Source organism: Neoarius graeffei, chromosome 4 (genome assembly GCF_027579695.1).
Source record: "Neoarius graeffei isolate fNeoGra1 chromosome 4, fNeoGra1.pri, whole genome shotgun sequence".
Lineage (NCBI taxonomy): Eukaryota > Metazoa > Chordata > Actinopteri > Siluriformes > Ariidae > Neoarius > Neoarius graeffei.
The window spans coordinates 85,228,453-85,250,050 of record NC_083572.1 but is presented as its reverse complement, the minus strand read 5'-3'; the positions used below and the strand labels follow the sequence as shown (position 1 = coordinate 85,250,050).

Here is a 21,598-nt window from a genome sequence, read left to right as displayed (position 1 = left end):
GGACCTCCCAGCTGGTAAATAACATATATATATTCTATCCACATTTACTGAATTTTGAGAAACAGAGCATTTTTATTTTTTGCAAATTCAATAAATAAAAACTTTATACAAAATGTATGACAAAATCGCTTCCGAGGCGGCACGGTGGTGTAGTGGTTAGCGCTGTCGCCTCACAGCAAGAAGGTCCGGGTTCGAGCCCCGTGGCCGGCGAGGGCCTTTCTGTGCGGAGTTTGCATGTTCTTCCCGTGTCCGCGTGGGTTTCCTCCGGGTGCTCCGGTTTCCCCCACAGTCCAAAGACATGCAGGTTAGGTTAAATGGTGACTCTAAATTGACCGTAGGTGTGAATGTGAGTGTGAATGGTTGTCTGTGTCTATGTGTCAGCCCTGTGATGACCTGGCGACTTGTCCAGGGTGTACCCCGCCTTTCGCCCGTAGTCAGCTGGGATAGGCTCCAGCTTGCCTGCGACCCTGTAGAACAGGATAAAGCGGCTAGAGATAATGAGATGAGAATCGCTTCCGATTAGAATGGAAACAAATTGGCAAAATGACAGTAGCAATTTGTGAAAAATGCAATAATAATTATTCTTGAAAATAAAAAAAAATCTGTTCTTTCAGTCAAATACTTTTATTCCATATTTTGTTGTGGTTTTCTTCTTCTTTAGGGTTTATTGATGGTTAGCAAACCAACTTAAAGGTGCATTACCGCCACCAACTGGGCTGGAGTGTGGAACAGGAGCTATTGGGGGCAGGGCAAACAAAAAACTATATTCTTTAAGCTATTTCTGTTTCTTTTAAATTAGTGCTGTCAAAAATGTCGCGTTATTAACGCGTTAACTTGACTCAATTTTAACGGCGATAATTTTTTTATCGTGAGATTAACGCTCTGTGACATGATGCCACGCCCCGCACAGCCAGAGTCCTCTGCCCTCCCCCGAAGAGCCACGGTGCTCAGCTTAGGTTTCGTTTTCCCATCGGCGGCTCCAGCCCCACTTTGCAGTGGCTGTGACAAGACGTGTTATGCTCTGCAATAAAAAAAAAAAAAAAACACACATTGGTACAACCAGTGTTCGAACTATGCCGATATTTTCGGGGGGGTCCCTTTTTTTTCCCTTGGGGGGGGTGCTTGCGCTTGTCTCAGAGCGCGGATCTCCATCGCGCGCTCACTTCGGATATGCAAATGCTTCCCGTTACACACGATTGCTATGTCAATAAACATCATTTTGCCAATATTTTAGAGACCCCCAACATTTCCCAAATCATGTTTTCAAGGGATCTCATGTCTGTTTCAGGGGATCTCGGATCCCCCGAGTACCCCCATAGTTTGAACGGTGAGCAAGCCCATTCACTTTTTTATGCTGCTAAGAGAATTTACAATGGTTTTTCATGTGACAAAAATGTGCGATTAAATTGCGATTAATCGCGAGTTAACTATGACAGTCGCGACATTAATCGCGATCAAATTTTTTAATCGCTTGACAGCACTATTTTAAATACTTGATAATTTTGGGGGTTTTGTTTTCGAGTAGAGTTTTTATTTTGTCCTTAGTTGGTTCAGCAACACACTCCGCCATTTTGTTTTTCTCTACTCACGGTATATGAGCTGAAATCCTAGTAGCAGAGTAGCCGATCAGAGCATGCGATTGCTTATATCCAGTGAATATGGATAGAATTTATTTATTTGCCTGTGTGTGCGCGCGCGCGCGCGGATAATAATAATAAGCAATTATTGGACGAGGTTGAACAAGCAATTAATTATTTGCCAATGCTGAAGGCAGAGGCAAATAACTGCTGCGAGTCACTAACAAATCATGATATTTTGTGAAAGCCGAGTTCAATAATTGTTTTATCATTCAATTTTTTTTGAAATACTGATTATAAAAAGTTCAAACGACGAGTCAAATGATAACAAAGAAATTGAGCCGTGTTGACAAAAATGTGAAGTAGGCGCGCATGAGCAGACCATTATTTGTCGGCAGTTATTTGCATTTCACTCAGACAATAAAAACGGCGTAAAAATAATTTGAATGATAAATGTTATTGCTTGAATATAGCGACACATTTTATATGTATAAATAAAAGTTATAGGGGTTTAGCTAAAGGGAAAAATCACAAAACAGGTTTGGTTTATTCTTGTGCCTCACCATTATAATCAGACTGATTAAAAATATACCAGTCAGTGTCTCCTTCTGTATTCTGTTACATAACACTCATAATAACAGCCCCTACTAACCTCCTCATCCATAACACACAGGTTTGCACACACAAGCTCACATAAATGAAAAAAAAAATGTAGAAAATAGAATACACCAATCACAGCAAGCTGCTAAGATTTATTTTTTATTCTACCAGAGTGACAGCAATATTATACAATCATTTAACAGGTGTAGAATTTTTGTGTCATTGCTGTCAGGACTGAATATGAAGATGAGGCTGATTATCAGAACTGTACTCACTATCAGCTACAGCTTCAACAGGGCTATATTCGTTCTTTGATTCCTCTTGATGGCTCTTTTTTCAGCCGATCAAAATGAACTGCTAAGTACTCATTTTAATTAGGTTTTTGCTTCCCTGAAAGCTTTTGAAACCGTGGCTACAGCCATCTGGTTATAAATGGAGTATACAAGATCTGTCTTTGATTTAAGGTAAAATCCAGGAAGCAGCCACCATTTATGAGTTAAAGGAAAGGCCTTTATAAGGTTTCCTGCTCCTGATTTCAGATAAAACTTCCTGAACAGATTTCTGAAGGGTTTTTTTTATGATGTATGATACAGTATGCATCTCTCTCTTCTCTTAGTTCCTCTCACACAGTCGACCTGTACATCGGGCAGCAAGACGTCGCCAATCATTCCGGTTTTGAGTCTAGTCGCCTGCATCTTCCCAGGTGATGTCGAGTTGCTTCAGATCTTCTTTGAAGGTGGTGTGCTATGTCTTCTTGGGTCTCCCTCTCTTCCTTCGTCCTTTTGGTGGTACCCATTGTCTTGGGTATTCGTTCTTCTGGCAGTCGGAAAACATGACCTTTCTTGCAGGCTGCGTAGACTGGTTCTTTTCAGGACTTCAGAGTTTGTGATTCTGTCCCTGTAGGTGATCTTGAGTATTTTGCACAAACACTGTTGGTGGAATACGTTCAACTTCTGAGTGATCTTGGCAGTCATTTTACAAGTTTCTCCTGCGTAGACTGCTGTTGACAGGACAGTGCTCTGGTACAGCAGGATCTTCATATGGAAGTACTGGCCTAGATCTTGTTCATTCTTCTAAACACCAGTGTGCATATGCTCATAAATTAAAGATAAAGATTTTTAGGCTTCTTTTATCACTTTCTCTTGGATCCCTAAGGAGCCTCTAAATGAGCCCAGCTCAAGTGTTCACTGCTCAAGTCAAACATTAACAAGCTCAAGGTCTTCCAATGTTTATGATAAATATTGCGAGTTTCCCTGCATGGTTACCTTTGAGAAAAGACCAAGATGTGAAGAGCAACCCACGATCTAGGAGGAAATCCATTGATGAAGGTTGCAATGGTTCGGTCATGTGTGCAGGATGAAGGCCAGCTGGATACGATACAGTTTTCTGGAGACAGCAGCACACATAGTGGAAAAGTGCAACGATCAGCACCAAAGAAAATGAGGACCACGAAAGCTGAAAAGGACCTGAGGGATCAGAGACTCGGTCTCAAAGAAGGCAGGAATTTCACCCTTGATCAGCAAGCATAAAGGAGTATTGTCCGAAATCCACTGACACCAATAGCAGCGTACTAGCTCCAAGGTCGCCTTCATTCAGAAGCTAGTGAGGGACAAAAAAAATGTACAAATGTTCCTTTTGCATACTGACCCCTTTGTATAATGCCCTTGTATAACCCCCATTGTATATAACTTGAACTTGAGCAATATGCAGTATATTCCATTGTTTGGGCTTTGGGAGTTATTGCAGCAAAATGAATGCCACTCTAAATTGATGGCTTATCCACTTTAATAGGAACAAGTGCTCATTCATGCAATTATCCTATCAGTCAATCAAGTGGCAGCAGCACAATGCAGATACAGGTCAAGAGCTTCAGTTAATATTAGCATCAAACATCAGGATGCAGAAAATTGTAATCATAGTGACTTTGACCTTGGTGTGCTTGTTGATGTCGGACAAGCTGGCTTTGAGTATTTCAGACGCTGTTATTCTCCTGGTGTTTTTTCACACGACAATCTGTAGAGTTTACACAGAATGGTATGAAAGACAAAAAGACACCCTGTGGGCAGGAATGCCTTGTTAATAAGAGAGATCAGAGGACATGGTCATACTGCTTAAGGATAACAGGAAGGCAACAGTAACTCAAACCAGACCATCAGTGACGGCATAGCTCACTCCGGCCCCGTCTAGTCCAGAAGGAACGATCTAAAGTGGGCCACCTTGTACAATAACTGTTGCAAGCGAATATACACACTATACAAGCCATATATAGGAGCTATAGACATCCTAGGAATACCGACCTATTTGCCAGAAAGAATCCAAAACGGTGAGGAATTGACCAAGAAGTGATTTTTGTTGAACTGCTTATTAAGGCTTAGTCTTTAACTTCATTAATGGATTGTAATTAAGCAAATCTGGGTAGATGTTATATGCACGCTAGGTACCCCTACCTTCATGCCAGAAAGAATCAAAATCAGTGAAGAATTGAGAGAGAAGAAGCGATTTTGTGTGGAAACTGCTCGTTAGGATTTAATTACTTCATATCTTCATTATTAATTCCAATTATGCAAATTTGAGTCGAAGCTATATGCACCCCAGGTAGACCTACCTTCCTACCAAAAAGGATAAAAATCGGTGAAGAATTGAGAGAGAAAAAGCGACTTACGTGAAATGTGGACGATGCCGGACAGATGATGGATGGACGACCGACAACACATGATGTCATAAGCTCATCGCCTGTTGGCCGGATGAGCTAATAACCACTCTTTACCATTATGATGAACACAAATGCATCTCAGATCACACAACAACAGCCAAAGACCACATCAGGTTCTACTCTTGTCAGTCAAGAACAGGAATCTGAGGCTACAGTTGGCACAGGCTGAACAAAGACTGGAAAACTTTTGTCTTAAAGGAGAACTGAAGTCATTTTTAAACTTGCTTTTATTTCTTAATTAACGTTATTCAATTACGTTTTCGGTTTTAGTAACCTTATATTGTGACTCGTATTGGCAACTAATTGCAATTAAATATTATACTTATCGGCCTATTTGATTTTCAGCCATGTTGAATTTAGTTCGTTTGGTCCACGGCAGGCATCGCTTATCTGCATGATCTTCATGAGACTTGTGTGAAACTTCAAAACGTGAAGTGTCAGCGGCCGATGCTGCTGCAGCCTGTGAGCTCTTACACACTACAGTGTCAAAGCTTCAGACATCGCACCCCCAGTCCCTGCGACTAATCTCCGGTGACTTCAGTCATGCTTCCCTGTCCTCCACTCTCCCAACCTTCACTCAGTATGTGAAATGCCACACCAGAGACAAGAGAACTTTGGATTTAATGTATGTGAACACCAAGGACGCATATAGTTCATCACCCCTCCCCCCGCTGGGCCGTTCTGAACACAATCTGGTTCACTTGTCACCTACATACATACCTATGGTGAATAAACAACCACCCACCAAGCGGTATGTAAGGAGCTGGTCTGAGGAGACCAGTATGGCACTGAGGGACTGCTTTGACACCACGGACTGGGATGTGTTGTGTGAACCTCACGGGGATGACATTGATAGCCTGACAACCTGCATCACGGATTACATTAATTTCTGTGTTGAAAACACTGTGCCAGTCAGGAAGGTACGGTGTTTTCCCAACAATAAACCCTGGGTGACCTGTGAACTAAAAGCCCTATTAAATGAGAAGAGGGTTTTTAAATCTGGCAATGAGGAGGAGAGTGCAGAGGGAGCTGAAGAGGGGGATAAGGAGAGGCAAGGACAGCTACAGGAGGAAGCTGGAGGAGCGCCTCAAGGGGAGCAACACCGGAGAGGTATGGAGAGGCCTGAAAACCATCTCTGGCCACACAAAGGACAGTGGGAGGGGCCCTGTATCTGGGGGCCAAGACTGGGCAAATGAGTTGAATCTCTCAACAGATTTGACTGTGCCACTCCACCCTCCCCCACTCACCATAGTCCTGACCAGTCTGTGATATCACTCCACCACCCCCCCTCCCCTCATAATACCTCTGACACCAACAGCTCCCTCCTCACACCACATCACCCCCCTCCGATCCCTGCCAGACCAATCCACACACTCCACCCCCGACCTCACTCTACAGGACTCACACCTCGGCTACACCCCTCGCCTCTCCATAACAGCTGATCAGGTGTTGAAGGAGCTGAGGAGGATCAAGACAAGGAAAGCTGCTGGCCCTGATGGTATCAACTCCAGACTGCTTAAGGATTGTGCAGATCAGCTCTGTGGGATTCTTCTGTACATTTTCAACCTGAGCCTCAGTCTGGAGAAAGTTCCACTTCTGTGGAAAACATCATGTGTGCTTCCAGTTCCCAAAACTGCGCACCCCAGGGAGCTCAATCACTTTCGGCCAGTAGCTTTAACGTCTCACCTAATGAAGATCATGGAGAGGATTGTTCTCTCCCACCTCCGACACCTGGTGAACAGCAAGATGGACCCCCTGCAGTTCGCATATCAACCGGGCATTGGTGTGGATGACGCTGTCATTTACCTGCTACACCGGTCACTTTTGCACCTGGAGGGCACTGGGAGCACTGTGAGAATCATGTTCTTTGACTTCTCCAGTGCTTTCAACACAATCCAGCCATCACTGCTTAAGGGGAAGCTGGAGGGAGCTGGTGTTGACTGCCACCTAGCTGCATGGATCATCGACTACCTCATTAACAGACCTCAGTATGTGAGGCTCCGCGACTGTGTGTCTGATGTGGTAGTCTGCAGCACAGGGGCTCCACAGGGTACAGTGCTCTCTCCTTTCCTCTTTACACTTTACACATCTGACTTCAGCTACAACACGGACAGCTGCCACCTCCAGAAGTTCTCAGATGATACAGCCATCATTGGATGTGTGTCAGAGGGGAACGATCTGGAGTATAGAGAGGTCATCACCAACTTTGTCGCCTGGTGCGAACTGAACCACCTGCGCATCAACGCCAGCAAGACAAAGGAGGTGGTGATCGATTTCAGAAGGACGGTTCCTCAAATTGCACCAGTGAACATCCAGGATTTGGACATTGAGATCGTGGAGGAGTACAAATACCTGGGTGTTCACCTCAACAACTAACTGGACTGGACTAACAACACAGATGTCCTGTACAAGAAGGGCCAAAGTCATCTCCACCTGTTGAGAAGACTGAGGTCTTTTGGTGTGTGCAGGACACTGCTTAGGACTTTATGACTCTGTGGTAGCATCAGTGATTTTCTACGCTGTGGTCTGCTGGGGCTGTGGAAGTTCAGAGAGGGACAGAAAGAAACTTAAACTGGTCAGAAGGGCTGGCTCAGTCTTGGACTGTCCTCTAGACTCCATTGAGGTGGTGGGTGAGAGGAGGATGTTAGCCAAGCTGACCTCAATCATGGATAACCCCTCTCACCCCTACATGAGGCTATGGGGGCTTTAAGCTTCTCTTTTAGTAGTAGACTGCTACACCCATGGTGTAAGAAGGAGAAATACCGCAGGTCATTCATACCTGCTGCTGTCAGACTGTATAACACCCACAACTTGTAACGTAGCACCAATAACCTGTTTGTCGTTATATTTGCACTACTTCACCACTACTACCGCTGCCATCTCTCATCGATGCGATTATTATGTGCAATAATATAGGCCTTAAACTATTTTTATGCATATATATATATATATATATATATATATATATATATATATATATATATATATATAATATTATTTATGTATATATGTGTGTATATATGTATACAGGGTCTACCTGTAATGTGCAATTTTTCCGAGCCTCTCAATAAGGCAATTTTTCCATACTTTTTCACGGTAGATAATGCAAATAGCCCTTTGTATTTAATCCTTCGTTTGTCTAATTTTTATTTCAGTTTTTTGTTATCTGTTTGACATTTTCTTGCTACTGTAACACGTGAATTTCCCCGATGTGGGATGAATAAAGTGAATCTGATCTAATCTAAGTATCAGCCAGGTGTCAGTGCCGCCATTTTGGAAACTGTTTTCCAAACGAAATATTGCACAAAAACAAGTTTAAATGACGATTACTGCCTACTTTTTTCAAACTTCCCTGATTGCTATCAAAACAAACAAAACTTCCGGCTTGATCACGTCAGCATTCGAAAGAGGGCGCGTGCATCTTTTGACAATGTTGGCAGATGTTGGTCACTTTGATTTCCGCTGTACGTTTTACTTCCGTCCTACGATGTCTCACACAGGTCTCAGCGAATCTTGTTTATGGCCATCGCTTTGACATATGGACTGATATATTCATCTCATTATCTCTAGCCGCTTTATCCTGTTCTACAGGGTCGCAGGCAAGCTGGAGCCTATCCCAGCTGACTATGGGCGAAAGGCGGGGTACACCCTGGACAAGTCGCCAGGTCATCACAGGGCTGACACAGACAACCATTCACACTCACATTCACACCTACGGTCAATTTAGAGTCACCAGTTAACCTAACCTGCATGTCTTTGGACTGTGGGGGAAACCGGAGCACCCGGAGGAAACCCACGCGGACACGGGGAGAACATGCAAACTCTGCACAGAAAGGCCCTCGCCGGCCACGGGACTCAAACCTGGACCTTCTTGCCGTGAGGCGACAGTGCTAACCACTACACCACTGTGCCTCCCGGACTGATATATTACAGAGCATATTTCAAACACTCATAACTTGCTATAGCAGTGACAAAATAGCTATCAAAAATGCACTCCTATATTTAATAAAATGAGAAATAGAATTTTGATAATAAAACATTTGCCTTCAGTTCTCCTTTAATGTCTGAAGAATCTCAATTTCTTCTGCAACTTGTAGATAGTGAGGTCAGAATTTGGCTACAACAGCAACAATTAATGGACCCAACCTGTATTGTGAACAGTTCAGCCTGGTGGAGGTCGTGGAATAGTGTGGGAAATCAGTCGTGCATCATTTGAATGCCACAGCTTATTGGAATATTGTTGTCGAACATGTCATACTGTTTATGACCACAGTTTACCTTATACCCATCTTCCTCTACTGTCATCCAAGAATAGGAATATGAGGTTACAGTGGGCATGAAAATGCGCCATGATACATTAAAGCTCCATGAAAATGATAATGATCCCAGTGTACTTCACAGGCCTCTCGTCACCTGATCTGACTCCAGCTGAACACCTCTGGGATGCGACAGAACAGAGGGTTTGCAGTATGAATGTGCAGCAATGTGATGTAATCATGTCAACGTGGACTAGATATGTCCATGTCAAACCTTGTGGAATCCATGCAACAAAGAATTGACTCTAAGCACAAAATGTGATATTAGTGTGGTGTTCCTAAAAAAGTGGACCGTGAGGGTACATATTTGCTGGATGTTTCGGGGCGGGTCAGTGTGTTATTTGGCTTTCCATTTGTCCATGATGACTCTGCAGTTCTGCTCAGACCTCCAGGCAGCACCACCGGTAGACGTGAGGAGGAGCATGGCGCCCTCTCTCTGTCTCACTTCCTCTATTTCTCTCTGTCTGTCAGCCAAATTCACATGTTTTTATTCTTTTTTTATCCATGCAAAAGCCATGCAGTGAAAAACTTGTAATTTTGCTCTCATCTGTGGCTTCATTCAGCTGGAAAGAAATGACTCAGAGATGACCATCTCTCTCTCTCTCTCTCTTTTATTCTCTCTGTCTGTCAGACCTGTCAGAGATTAACATGCTATATGTGGGCGAGTCACACTTTTAGTGAGTCTGCTTGCTTTTTGCATTATGTAAATATGTCTTCTGCTGTTCTGCCATCTCATGCTTTGCTCATCTCTATCTGAATTTGGTTTAGATCATGAAATCGATTTCTTTTTAATAAACAGTGTACAGTTGACCCACAAACTCTTACATGAACCCAAGTGAAAATCAACATGTGGTTTATCTAGTTGGCTCTTTTATATTGCATTTTTTTCCTGGTTGATGCAAGCCACACACACACACACACACACCATGTTATGGAGTGAGTGATTGTGTACTGCTGCCCCCTAGTGAACTGTCAGTGGTTCTTCAGTTTGTCTGTCTGGGGTAGCTGTTAATAAATTTATGTTAAAAACCTAGAATCCTTTTCAACAAATAGAAATGTTAACCATACAAATGAGCCTTAAGGATTTTTTTTCCTGAACCTTCACAGACATACTACAGTATAGTGCAAAGGTCTTAGGCACATGCAAACAAATGCTGTAGAGCAAATATAGTGTCTTGCAAAAGTATTCATCCCCCTTGGTGTTTGTCCTGTTTTGTCGCATTATAAGCTAGAATTAAAATGGATTTTTGGGATGTTAGGCATGTTGATTTACACAACATGCCTACCACTTTAAAGGTGAAAACTGTTGTTTTATTTTGACACAAAGAATAATTAAGATGAAAAAAAAACATAAATCTGGAGTGTGCAAAGAACTGGAAACCAGAGGTTTAAGCTGTGACACGTGGAAAGTGAGGTGAATACGTCGCATGGTGAGTGGTAATGCCAGTCTGACGGAACATGGATTGATTACCTTGCTGATGAGGAAAGGTCCTAGGTACCTAGGAGCCAGCTTGCGGGAGATGGCTCTGAGTGGCAGGTGGTGTGTGGAGAGCATGACTCATTGCCCCACCCGGTAGGTGGGCGCCTTAGAGCGGTGTTTGTCAGCCTGCCTCTTGGATGCTAGGGCGGAGTGAATGAGTCTTCTCTGGGCCATTGCCCACGTCCTCCTGCAGCAGCGTATGAAGATCTGGGCTGAGGGTACGGCGACCTCCTCCTCTTGGTTGGGGAAGAGTGGTGGTTGGTAACTTAGGGAGCACTGGAAGGGTGAGAGACCTGTGGCAGATGAAGGAAGTGTGTTATGAGCGTACTCGACCCAAGGTAAGTACTTACTCCAAGAACCAGCATCCCTGGACACCATGCACCTGAGTGCCAGCTCCAAATCTTGGTTTGCCCATTCCACCTGGCCGTTGGTTTGAGGGTGGAACCCTAAGGAGAGACTACAGGAGGGCCCCAGTGAGGTTGCAGAAGGCCCTCCAGAACTGCGCAGTGAACTGAGGACCCTGGTCGGAGACGATGTCAATGGGGAGTCCGTGTAGGCAGAAAATGTGAAGGATGAGTAATTCGGCGGTTTCTTTAGCTGTGGGAAGCTTGGGCAGAGGGATGAAATGGACTGTCTTGGAGAAATGGTCGAGGATGCATGTGTTGCCACCTGAGTTGGGGAGTCCTGTGATGAAGTCCAGAGCGATGTGAGACCAGGGTCAATGAGGAATCGGGAGGGGTCTTAGCAAGCCAGCAGGGGGTCGATTGGCTGTCTTGTTCCGGGCACATGTGTCGCAGGCTGCCACGAACTCCTGGACATCTTCCTTGATGGATGGCCACCAGAAGCGCTGTTGGACAAGTGCCAGGGTTCGAGCATCTCCCGGGTGACAAGCCAACTTGGAGCCATGACCCCACTGCAGCACCTTGGTTCACACAGAACAGGGAATAAACAGATGGTTAGGTGGTATGTTGCTTGAGTTACCTTCACCGGGGTCCTGCTTCAGGGCCTTCTGCACAAGCGTCTCAACCTCTAGAATGGTGGCTCCCACCAGGGAACATGGAGGAAGGATGGTCTCAGGTGGCTTGGACTCCTCTTGGTGGAAAGAGAACATTCTGGACAGAGTGTCAGGTTTGCCGTTCTTGGAGCCTGGGCGGTAGGAGTGAAGTTGAACTGGGAGGAGAGACCAATGGGCTTGACGGGAATTGAGACGTTTGGCAGACTTGAGGTACTCCAGGTTCTTATGGTCAGTCCAGACTAGGAAGGGGAGCTCTGACCCTTTGAGCCAGTGCTTTCACTTCTTCAAGGCTAGCTTGATGGCCAACAACTCTGTCGCTGATGTCATAATTACGTTCAGCAGGGGACAGCCGGCGAGAGAAGAAGGAGCAGGGGTGGACCTTGTTATCGCTGGCCCTCTGGGAGAAAATGGCTCTGACCCCGGACTCGGAAACATCAACCTCCACGATGAACTGTTTGGTCGGATCAGGAATGGGTGCTGTGGTGAACTTGTGCTTGAGCATGGAGAAGGCTTTCTCTGCTTCCTCCCCCCACTTGAACTTGGTCTTAATCAAGGTCAAGGCAGTGAGAGGTCCAGCCACTGTGCTGAAGTCGTGGATGAAGCACCTGTAGAAATTAGCGAATCCCAGGAAACACTGGAGCTCTCGTCGTGAGGATGGGGTAGGCCAGTCTGCGACTGCCTCAAGCTTGAGGGGGTCCATCTGGATCCTAGCTGGGGAGATGATGAACCCCAGAAATGAGACAGAGCTCTGGTGGGATTCGCTCTTTTCTGCCTTGACAAACAGCTTGTTTTCTAGCAGGCGCTGGAGGACCTGCTGGACATGGCCCTGATGTTCCTCCAGGGAGCAAGAGAAGATCAGGATGTCATCCAGGTACACAAAAATGAAGATGGTAAGAAAGTCCCTTAGGATGTCGTTGACGAGTGCCTGGAAGACTGCGGGTGCGTTGGTCAGGCCGAAAGGGACCATGAGGTACTCGTAGTGGCCAGTGGTGGTGTTAAAGGCCATCTTCCACTCGTCACCCTCCCTGATCCTGACAAGATGGTAGGCATTGCGTAAGTCCAACTTGGTGAATATCTTGGCTCCCTGGAGTAGTTCAAAGGCCGTAGACATGAGCGGTAGGGGGTAACGGTTCTTGATGGTGATGGCGTTGAGAGTAGAGTCGCCCTTTGGGTGGCGCCATCCCAGGCAGGAGGTCAATTCCACAGCTATAGGGTCTGTGAGGAGGGAGGGACACTGCTTGGGTCTTGCTGAAAACAAGTCTTAAGTCCAGGTATTCCAGAGGCATGTGAGAGACGTTGGGAAACTCGCTGGCTGAAGGCTGCGGTGGTTTGCCAGGAGGCAGAGCGGAGTTCAGGCAGGAAGCTAGGCAGGAATGGCTCCAGCCTAGGATGGTATTATCGGCCCAGTTTAGGTGGGGGTTGTGCTGCGTTAACCAGGGTAATCCTAGGATAATGGGTATGTGGGGGTTGTTCATGATGTGGAGTTGGATGGTTTCAGAGTGGTTGCTGGAAATCCTCAGGATGAGCGGGGCGGTAAGGTGGGTGATGGTGGTCAATCCAGTGCCATTGAGCGTCAGGACTGTGAGAGGGACATCGAGGGCGAGTAGCGGAATTCCCAGACGCTTGGCTGTGGTGGAGCAGATCAGGTTCCTGTTCGCCCCTGAGTCTACAAGAGCCTGGAGATGGTGATGCTGGTTGTCATGGATGACGATGACAGGGAGTAACGGTTGATCAGCGGGGGGCTGGTTCCGAGTGTTGCCCACCAGGGCCCCTCAATTCACTGGTGGTCTCGTTCCCTTTAGTGGGCAGGCTTGGCAGATGTGTCCTTGCTGACCGCGATAGAAACAGGCCCCTATGCTCCGCCAGCACTGTCGTTCCTCCGCTGACACCTGACCCCGGTCTACCTGCATGGGTTCAACGGACGTGGCGGGGGGTGGAGAGGAAGTGAAGCTGGGGCGGTTCTTCTCTCTCCTCCATTGCTGGGCGGAGTGGATGTCCGGGGTGGAGCATGACATTTCCGATAGGCTACAAATACCGAAACCTTGATTATCAGCCACAACTTATAACCATCTGATATTGTTTTTCTTCAGCAACTACTTATCTTTGATCTGTTTTTTTTTTTTAATTGACGCACTTCACAGTTTAGCTCATTCGCCCAGAAATCACTAGCATTGTAACTATAATAAAGTGTATAGTATAAATACAGTGGGGCAAAAAAGTATTTAGTCAGTCACCAACTGTGCAAGTTCTCCCACTTAAAAAGATCAGAGAGGCCTGTAATTTTCATCATAGGTATACCTCAACTATGAGAGACAAAATGAGAAAAAAAAATCCAGAAAATCACATTGTCTGTCTGATTTTTAAAGAATTTATTTGCAAATTATGGCAGAAAATAAGTATTTTGTCAATAACAAATGTTCATCTCAATACTTTGTTATATACCCTTTGTTGGCAGTGACAGAGGTCAAACGTTTTCTGTAAGTCTTCACAAGGTTTTCACACACTGTTGCTGGTATTCTGGCCCATTCCTCCATGCAGATCTCCTCTAGAGCAGTGATGTTTTGGGGCTGTCGCTGGGCAACACGGACTTTCAAGTCCCTCCAAAGATTTTCTATGGAGTTGAGATCTGGAGACTGGCTAGGCCACTCCAGGACCTTGAAATGCTTCTTATGAAGCCACTCCTTCGTTACCCGGGCGGTGTGTTTGGGATCATTGTCATGCTGAAAGACCCAGCCATGTTTCATCTTCAATGCCCTTGCTGATGGAAGGTTTTCACTCAAAATCTCACTATACATGGCCCCATTCATTCTTTCCTTTACACGGATCAGTCGTCCTGGTCCCTTTGCAGAAAAACAGCCCCAAAGCATGATGTTTCCACCCCCATGCTTCACAGTAGGTATGGTGTTCTTTGGATGCAACTCAGCATTCTTTCTCCTCCAAACACGACAAGTTGAGTTTTACCAAAAAGTTCTATTTTGGTTTCATCTGACCATATGACATTCTCCCAATCCTCTTCTGGAGCATCCAAATGCTCTCTAGCAAACTTCAGACGGGCCTGGACATGTACTGGCTTAAGCAGGGGGACACGTCTGGCACTGCAGGATTTGAGTCCCTGGAGGCGTAGTGTGTTACTGATGGTAGCCTTTGTTACTTTGGTCCCAGCTCTCTGCAGGTCATTCACTAGGTCCCCCCGTGTGGTTCTGGGATTTTTGCTCACCGTTCTTGTGATCATTTTGACCCCACGGGGTGAGATCTTGCGTGGAGCCCCAGATCGAGGGAGATTATCAGTGGTCTTGTATGTCTTCCATTTTCTAATAATTGCTCCCACAGTTGATTTCTCAACACACCAAGCTGCTTGCCTATTGCAGATTCAGTCTTCCCAGCCTGGTGCAGGTCTACAATTTTGTTTCTGGTGTCCTTTGACAGCTCTTTGGTCTTGGCCATAGTGGAGTTTGGAGTGTGACTGTTTGAGGTTGTGGACAGGTGTCTTTTATACTGATAATATATGGTATGTAGTATATATTTATTTTTGTAATTATGTATTTATATAGATATTCATGAAGTGTATATATGGTATATATTTTTATAGGTGTATTAATGTAGTTTGGATTTCGGGGTAGTTAAAAAGGGGTGGGAAATTAAAAAAAAGTATTGTACTTCTTCCCACTCCTTTTTCGAACAATGTGTGGTGTATTGTCATGTCTTAGCTCTTTGTTATTTTATTTTTTTTGTCACTTTCTCGTTTTCTTTCTTTTGTATGTACAGATAGTTACATACATTTTTATACATGTTTGAAATAAATAAATTCATTCATTCATTCATTCATAACGAGTTCAAACAGGTGCCATTAATACAGGTAATGAGAGGAGGACAGAGGAGCCTCTTAAAGAAGTTGTTACAGGTCTGTGAGAGCCAGAAATCTTGCTTGTTTGTAGGTGACCAAATACTTATTTTACCGAGGAATTTACCAATTAATTAATTAAAAATCCTACAATGTGATTTCCTGGATTCTTTCCCCCCATTCTGTCTCTCATAGTTGAAGTGTACCTATGATGAAAATTACAGGCCTCTCTCATCTTTTTAAGTGGGAGAACTTGCACAATTGGTGGCTGACTAAATACTTTTTTGCCCCACTGTATAATAAAATCCTCCCTAACAGATGAAAAGCCAAATCTTTTCATGTGTCAACATTTCGTAGAATAAATAATGTTTCCAAATCCACTTACACTTTAGCCTTTGCCATTTGTTACAGGATCCAATATCCAGTGTCTTTTCTCTGATATCAGATCTACTTTTTCTTTTTTTCATGGTATTGACCCAATACTGCTACTGGCTATCTCGACTTATTTTAAAGAAATGCCAGTTCCCAAAGGAGTCTGGTTAACAGAAATACTTTATTAATTGTTTGATGATATACTGAGCAGCAGTGTGGTGCAGCAGATAGCATTACTACCTCACACCTCCGGAACTGTTTGAACTGTAGCTCAGGTTACTGTCTGTGTGAGTTTCTGTGGTTTCCTCTCATCTCTGTAAAACATGCTAGTGCAAATGAGCATGTGTGTGCGCGCACATGGAGCCCTGTGACGCACTGGATTCCCATCTAGGCTGCATTCCTGGTTTACTCCCAGTATTTCCAGGATTACCTCTGGATTAGTCAGGATAAAGCGCTTAAAAAAGAATGAAAAAAAATTATTGACATGGTCGAGCTGAGCCAGAAGACAAAGCTTTTGATTTACCAGTCAATCTACATTCCAACCCTCACCTACGGTCATGAGCTTTGGGTAACGACCGAAAGGATGAGATCGCGGATACAGGTAGCTGAAATGAGCTTTCTCCGGAGGGTGGCTGGGCTCACCCTTAGGGATAGGGTGAGGAGCTCAGACATCTGGAGGGATCTCGGAGTCGAGCCGCTGCTCCTTCATGTCGAAAGGAGTCAGCCGAGGTGGTTCGGATTTGGCATCTGATAAAGGATGCCTCCTGGGTGCCTTCCTTTGGAGGTTTTCTGGGCACGTCCAACTGGGAGGAGACCTCGGGGTAGACCCAGAACACGCTGAAGAGATCATATATCTCATCTGGCCTGGGAGCGCCTTGGAATCCCCCAGGAGGAACTGGAAAGTGTTGCTGGGGAGAGGGACACCTGGAATACCCTGCTTAGCTTGCTGCCACTGTGACCCAACTTCAGATAAGCGGAAGAAAATGGATGGATTTATTGACATTCAAGGATACAGTACTATAGAGAAAAGTGGGATTTGCACTGTTCTCATGAAACAGATGACAGGTGGGGTTGAAACTGAATCTGTTAAACAGACAGACACACACTCATTCAGACTGAGCTGTGGAACCCAACTCCATCTGCGCTTTCCCAAAGGTACTTTATTACACACACACACACACACACACACACACATACAAAAACCAGATTAGTATAATAGTCTAATTGTTTCCTCCTCTCTCTCTGTCTCTGTCTGACTTTTATGTCCAACAAACAGATTAATGGGCTATGAAATGCCTGGGTCATGTCCTCACTCAGCTTTCTTTTGTTGTGATCGAAAATTAATATCTTTTCACCCAGACACTCGACACTTCAGCATTGTTCTGGTCTGAATTACACTTGCCGTCTGTACTGGTCTGTCTGCCCAGGCTCCACTTTCGTTGTTGTCTCTCAGGCACGTGACTCAGGCTTTATATCTGTCCTGCCTTCTCTGTTCTCCATCCAAAATAACTGCCTCCTTTCTGAAATACTGACTCAGGCCATGGCTCTTTTGGCTACCAGAGCAAAATCGTTTGCTCAGTCACTTGCAGTGAGAAATGAAAGCAGGAGACAGCGTCTGATCTCTGATCCTTTCAGGGTGATGGTCATGATCCAGCACTGTGAGTTATGGAGTGTTGCTGGTGATCCATCAGCATGTGTGTCACAGCGCTTCATTCGGCTTAATGGCTGTGACTTGCACAAACGGAGCACTGTTTTCTTACACACGGCTTTAATCCTTTGAGATGAAGGCATTACTAAATGGTGTGTGTGTGGTAGTAGTAGAGTGGATTTGTGTTTCTGTTCCCATTTTTCAGAGCTGAATGGAATAGTTTCCTTTCTGTTTCTTGTAAAGAGAACTCACTGTTGCATTTAACATTTCATCAAAGTGAAGTGAGGAGTGCACTCTCAAGAGTTCATGCTCTATAGAAAACCATCCTGTGCCTTTTCCAGTGCTGTTATTATTATTATTATTATTATTATATAGAGGGTAGGGCGGCACGGTGGCGTAGTGGTTAGTGCTGTCGCCTCACAGCAAGAAGGTCCTGGGTTTGAGCCCCGGGGCCGGCGAGGGCCTTTCTGTGTGGAGTTTGCATGTTCTCCCCGTGTCCGCGTGGGTTTCCTCCGGGTGCTCCGGTTTCCCCCACAGTCCAAAGACATGCAGGTTAGGTTAACTGGTGACTCTAAATTGACCGTAGGTGTGAATGTGAGTGTGAATGGTTGTCTGTGTCTATGTGTCAGCCCTGTGATGACCTGGCGACTTGTCCAGGGTGTACCCCGCCTTTCGCCCGTAGTCAGCTGGGATAGGCTCCAGCTTGCCTGCGACCCTGTAGAAGGATAAAGCGGCTAGAGATAATGAGATGAGATGAGATGAGATATAGAGGGTATTACACGGTGGTGCGAAGATATGAAGTTTATCTTCGAGTGGTGAACATATTCACGAGTGTGCAAAGCATGTAATGTTCTTTATATTATATGGACACATCCACAAAAAATGCAAGTAAATCAAAATAATTTTAATTTTGAACCGGTTCGCCATTTTGACAAAGCGCGTCTAGTCAGCAGGAAAACAGTGGGAATGACGTCATCGGCCTGAAATATCGAGAAATATGTCACTCAGATCCATGATGTATTTTGCATGAAAAATGCAAGTTTTTCAACGTGAGAAGAAAAACTCATATCTTCCAGCCAGCGTGTGATTTTCTTTTTATTATATTGACACATTCACAAACAAAAACTACCCAAATTCATCAAAACAATTCATCGATTTCCTCACAAGTGACATGTCCTGGATGTAGTTCCTATGAAAAATGAGTGGTGTATTTCTCAGTAAAACACTCATGTCCATCTGTCCATATAATATAGAGGAATATGTACACTTGTGTCCGTGTGTGTGTGTGTGTGTGTATATATAATTTATTTATTTTTGTTGGATTTGGAAATGGATTCAAAACCTCTTTTTTTTTTATCTTCCTGGAAGACATGGATATATTCCATCCACCCATTATCCATAGCTGCTTATCTTGTGCAGGGTCGCGGGCAAACTGGAGCCTATCCCAGCTGACTATGGGTGAGAGGCGGGGTACACCCTGGACAAGTCGCCAGATCATCACAGGGCTGACACATAGAAACAAACAACCATTCACACTCACATTCACACCTACAGTCAATTTAGAGCCACCAATTACCCTAACCTGCATGTCTTTGGACTGTGGGGGAAACCGGAGCACCCGGAGGAAACCCACGCAGACACGGGGAGAACATGCAAACTCCACGCAGAAAGGCCCCCGTTGGCCACGGGGCTCAAACCCAGAACCTTCTTGCTGTGAGGCAACAGTGCTAACCACTACACCACCATGCCGCCTACTTTATGATCAAAAGAGAGCAACTGGACTTGCTTGAAGATTCTTGAAGACGTTTACCCTCTCATCCGAAAGGCTTCTTCATAACGTGACCAGACGTCCTGGTTTGACTGGGACAGTCCTGATTTTGAGTTGCGTGTCCCCAGTCCCGACAAAGGTCCGTCGGGATGCTGAAATGTCCCGGTTTACACCAAACACTAACAAACTGTCCCGGTTACAGTGATCATATACTGTATAGCCAACAAAATGTCAATAAAGCTTCTAGCAATTCAGCATCAATGTGCGTGTGTGCGCAGTCAGCCTTACAATGTATCTATTTGTACAATGTTGCAATATAGAGGCCGTGTTATAACGGTTTTTTTCGCTAGCGGCTGTCAACTACTATGCGACAATGCCGAACGGATGAGCACTGGGTGGAGATGTTCGCGCACTTCAAGAGTAGGGAGATTCCTTACAGTAATGTCAGCCAGCTTTGCCAGATGTGCCTACCTGGCACCAATGGTCCAGTTGAGCGAATATTTTCACTCATGAGCAACACCTGGACTGATGAGAGGAATCGCATGACCGTGCCTACTCTCAAAGCCTTGCTCATTACCCCGGCCAATTTCGACGATACTTGCTCGCAGTTTCACAGCAGACTCTCGGGCAATAAAGCGCTACTGGAGCAAATTCACTCATCATGTAAATATATGCAATAAAATGGCATCTTCTTTAGGGTGGGTGGGGTGGGTGGCTGTGTTTCTGAAACATTTTTGTTGTCTTTCATCTGTTTCATCTGTCTTTAATCTGTATCACAGATTGTCTTGACTTGTTTGATGCTGTTGTCAACTCAGGGTTCACGTTTTCAAAATGGTTAATAGCCGACACTGGTTAAGATTAAACAGAGGCATTTTGGGTAAAGTTTTGGAGGTGACAATGATTAGGCTCATGCGCTCATTCCTGTTACAATGCATAGCCTATTGTTTAAAAAAAATTTTAATCGCATAAAATGTTGATGTTAATATGCAAGCAATGCATTTTCTAGGCGTTTTCACAAAGGTGAAATAAATCAGTTGAAATTTAGGCTATTGGCCTATTCCCTATCATCACATCTGTTGTCTGATTTTCTTACTTTAACTGAATTGTGATAGAAGTACATGTAGATAACAAGAAAATACTTGATTATTCTCTGAAATGTTGATAAAAGTGAGCTTCTACAAAATGATAAAAGCACCTGTCTGAGCCATGGTTTGAGCCGGCGCATGTTTACATCAAAACGCGTGTGCATGCACGAGTATCACGGTCACGTGCAAAGTATCCCAGTTTTAGACTCGGGAAATCTGGTCACCCTACTTCTTCAGTTCTGTCTGACTAATGGGGAGTATCAGGTATTTATCCTCTCATGGATGAAAAGCAATCCTAAGGTGTCGTTGAGTCAACCTGTTGGTGTGGGTCACTGGGGGCTGGGTGTGAACGGCCTCGAGAGTCATTGGAGTGATCAATGGATTGCTGGTTCTCTCTGTCCTCCTGTGAGTCACTGAGGCTACATCCACACGACAACGGCAACGAGATGTTATTTAAAAATATATCGCGTCCAAATGGGCAACAATCAGTAAAATATCAGGTCCATATGGCAACGCAACGCTTGCTGAAAACGATGCAATACACATGCCACACCTCTAGGGGCGCTGTAAGACGGTCCCTTCGGAGACACCAGAACAACCCATACGAAAAAGAACAGTAAAGAACTTATAAGAGTTTACCACTGTCTTAGTAGTAAATCCTTATAAGGATTTATAAATATATATGCCATGTATGATTTACTCCTGAAAGTGGCCCATTTTGCATTTTCCTCATACAAATTTTTTATGAAAATCTAGTATGTATGAAGTGAACATTGTGCATGGTTTTTACAGATAATGTGTATGATGAATTACACCGTCTTTGTATGCTTCACGTAATGTTTGTAGTTTTAAATTATATTTTACAGTTTAAAATGTATATGCCTTTTATATGTAAATCCAACACAAACATATGTGGATTTACATATAAAAGGCATATACATTTTAAACTGTAAAATATAATTTAAAACTACAAACATTACGTGAAGCATACAAAGACGGTGTAATTCATCATACACATTATCTGTAAAAACCATGCACAATGTTCACTTCATACATACTAGATTTTCATAAATTTGTATGAGGAAAATGCAAAATGGGCCACTTTCAGGAGTAAATCATACATGGCATATATATTTATTTATAAATCCTTATAAGGATTTATCCTTATATTTATAAGGATTTA

At 44.4% G+C, this 21,598-nt stretch overlaps 1 protein-coding gene across 7 annotated transcripts in view; it reads left to right on the top strand.

The window, feature by feature from the left end:
• pde4ba (phosphodiesterase 4B, cAMP-specific a) overlaps positions 1–21,598 on the top strand; it is a 466,048-nt gene that overhangs the window by 293,012 nt on the left and 151,438 nt on the right. For 3 of the 7 annotated variants that reach the window (XM_060919903.1, XM_060919906.1, XM_060919904.1), the window contains one exon: positions 2,794–2,880. The exons of the other annotated variants lie outside the window; for them this stretch is intronic. In XM_060919903.1, coding sequence (XP_060775886.1) covers positions 2,794–2,880 — 87 coding nt within the window. The remainder of the gene's footprint in view (positions 1–2,793; positions 2,881–21,598) is intronic. 7 annotated transcript variants of the gene reach the window in all.